The 252-nt window shown below is 44.0% G+C and overlaps 1 protein-coding gene across 1 annotated transcript in view; it reads right to left on the bottom strand.

Moving 5' to 3' along the window:
* The window catches only part of LOC108803958 (calsequestrin-2-like), a gene marked incomplete at its 3' end in the record, with an annotated part of 11,785 nt that overhangs the window by 11,275 nt on the left and 258 nt on the right, over nucleotides 1-252 (bottom strand). Inside the window, exon 2 of the mRNA XM_018575738.1 lies at nucleotides 13-143. Within this exon, the coding sequence (XP_018431240.1) occupies nucleotides 13-143 (131 nt within the window). The remainder of the gene's footprint in view (nucleotides 1-12; nucleotides 144-252) is intronic.

Genomic DNA, 252 nt, shown 5'->3' with positions numbered 1-252 from the left:
AGGGTCGCTCACCTCTTGTGTTTGTTGATAAAGTCCACCAGCTGGTCCTCGGTGTACGGTTTGTCTGGGATGGTGACGGGTTCATCCATAAAAGATTCATAGAAGTCCACTTCATTCAGCTTCAGTGTCAGAGCCTTCGCCACCTGATCATCATCATCATCATCATCACCACCGTCATCATCATCATCATCATCATCATCATCATCATCATCATCATCATCATCATCATCATCATCATCATCATCATCATCA

The sequence above is a fragment of the Nanorana parkeri genome, unplaced genomic scaffold (genome assembly GCF_000935625.1).
Source record: "Nanorana parkeri isolate BGI_ZX_2015 unplaced genomic scaffold, ASM93562v1 scaffold4576, whole genome shotgun sequence".
In the NCBI taxonomy this organism is placed as follows: Eukaryota; Metazoa; Chordata; class Amphibia; order Anura; family Dicroglossidae; genus Nanorana; species Nanorana parkeri.
This window is presented reverse-complemented; position numbering and strand designations above follow the sequence as displayed.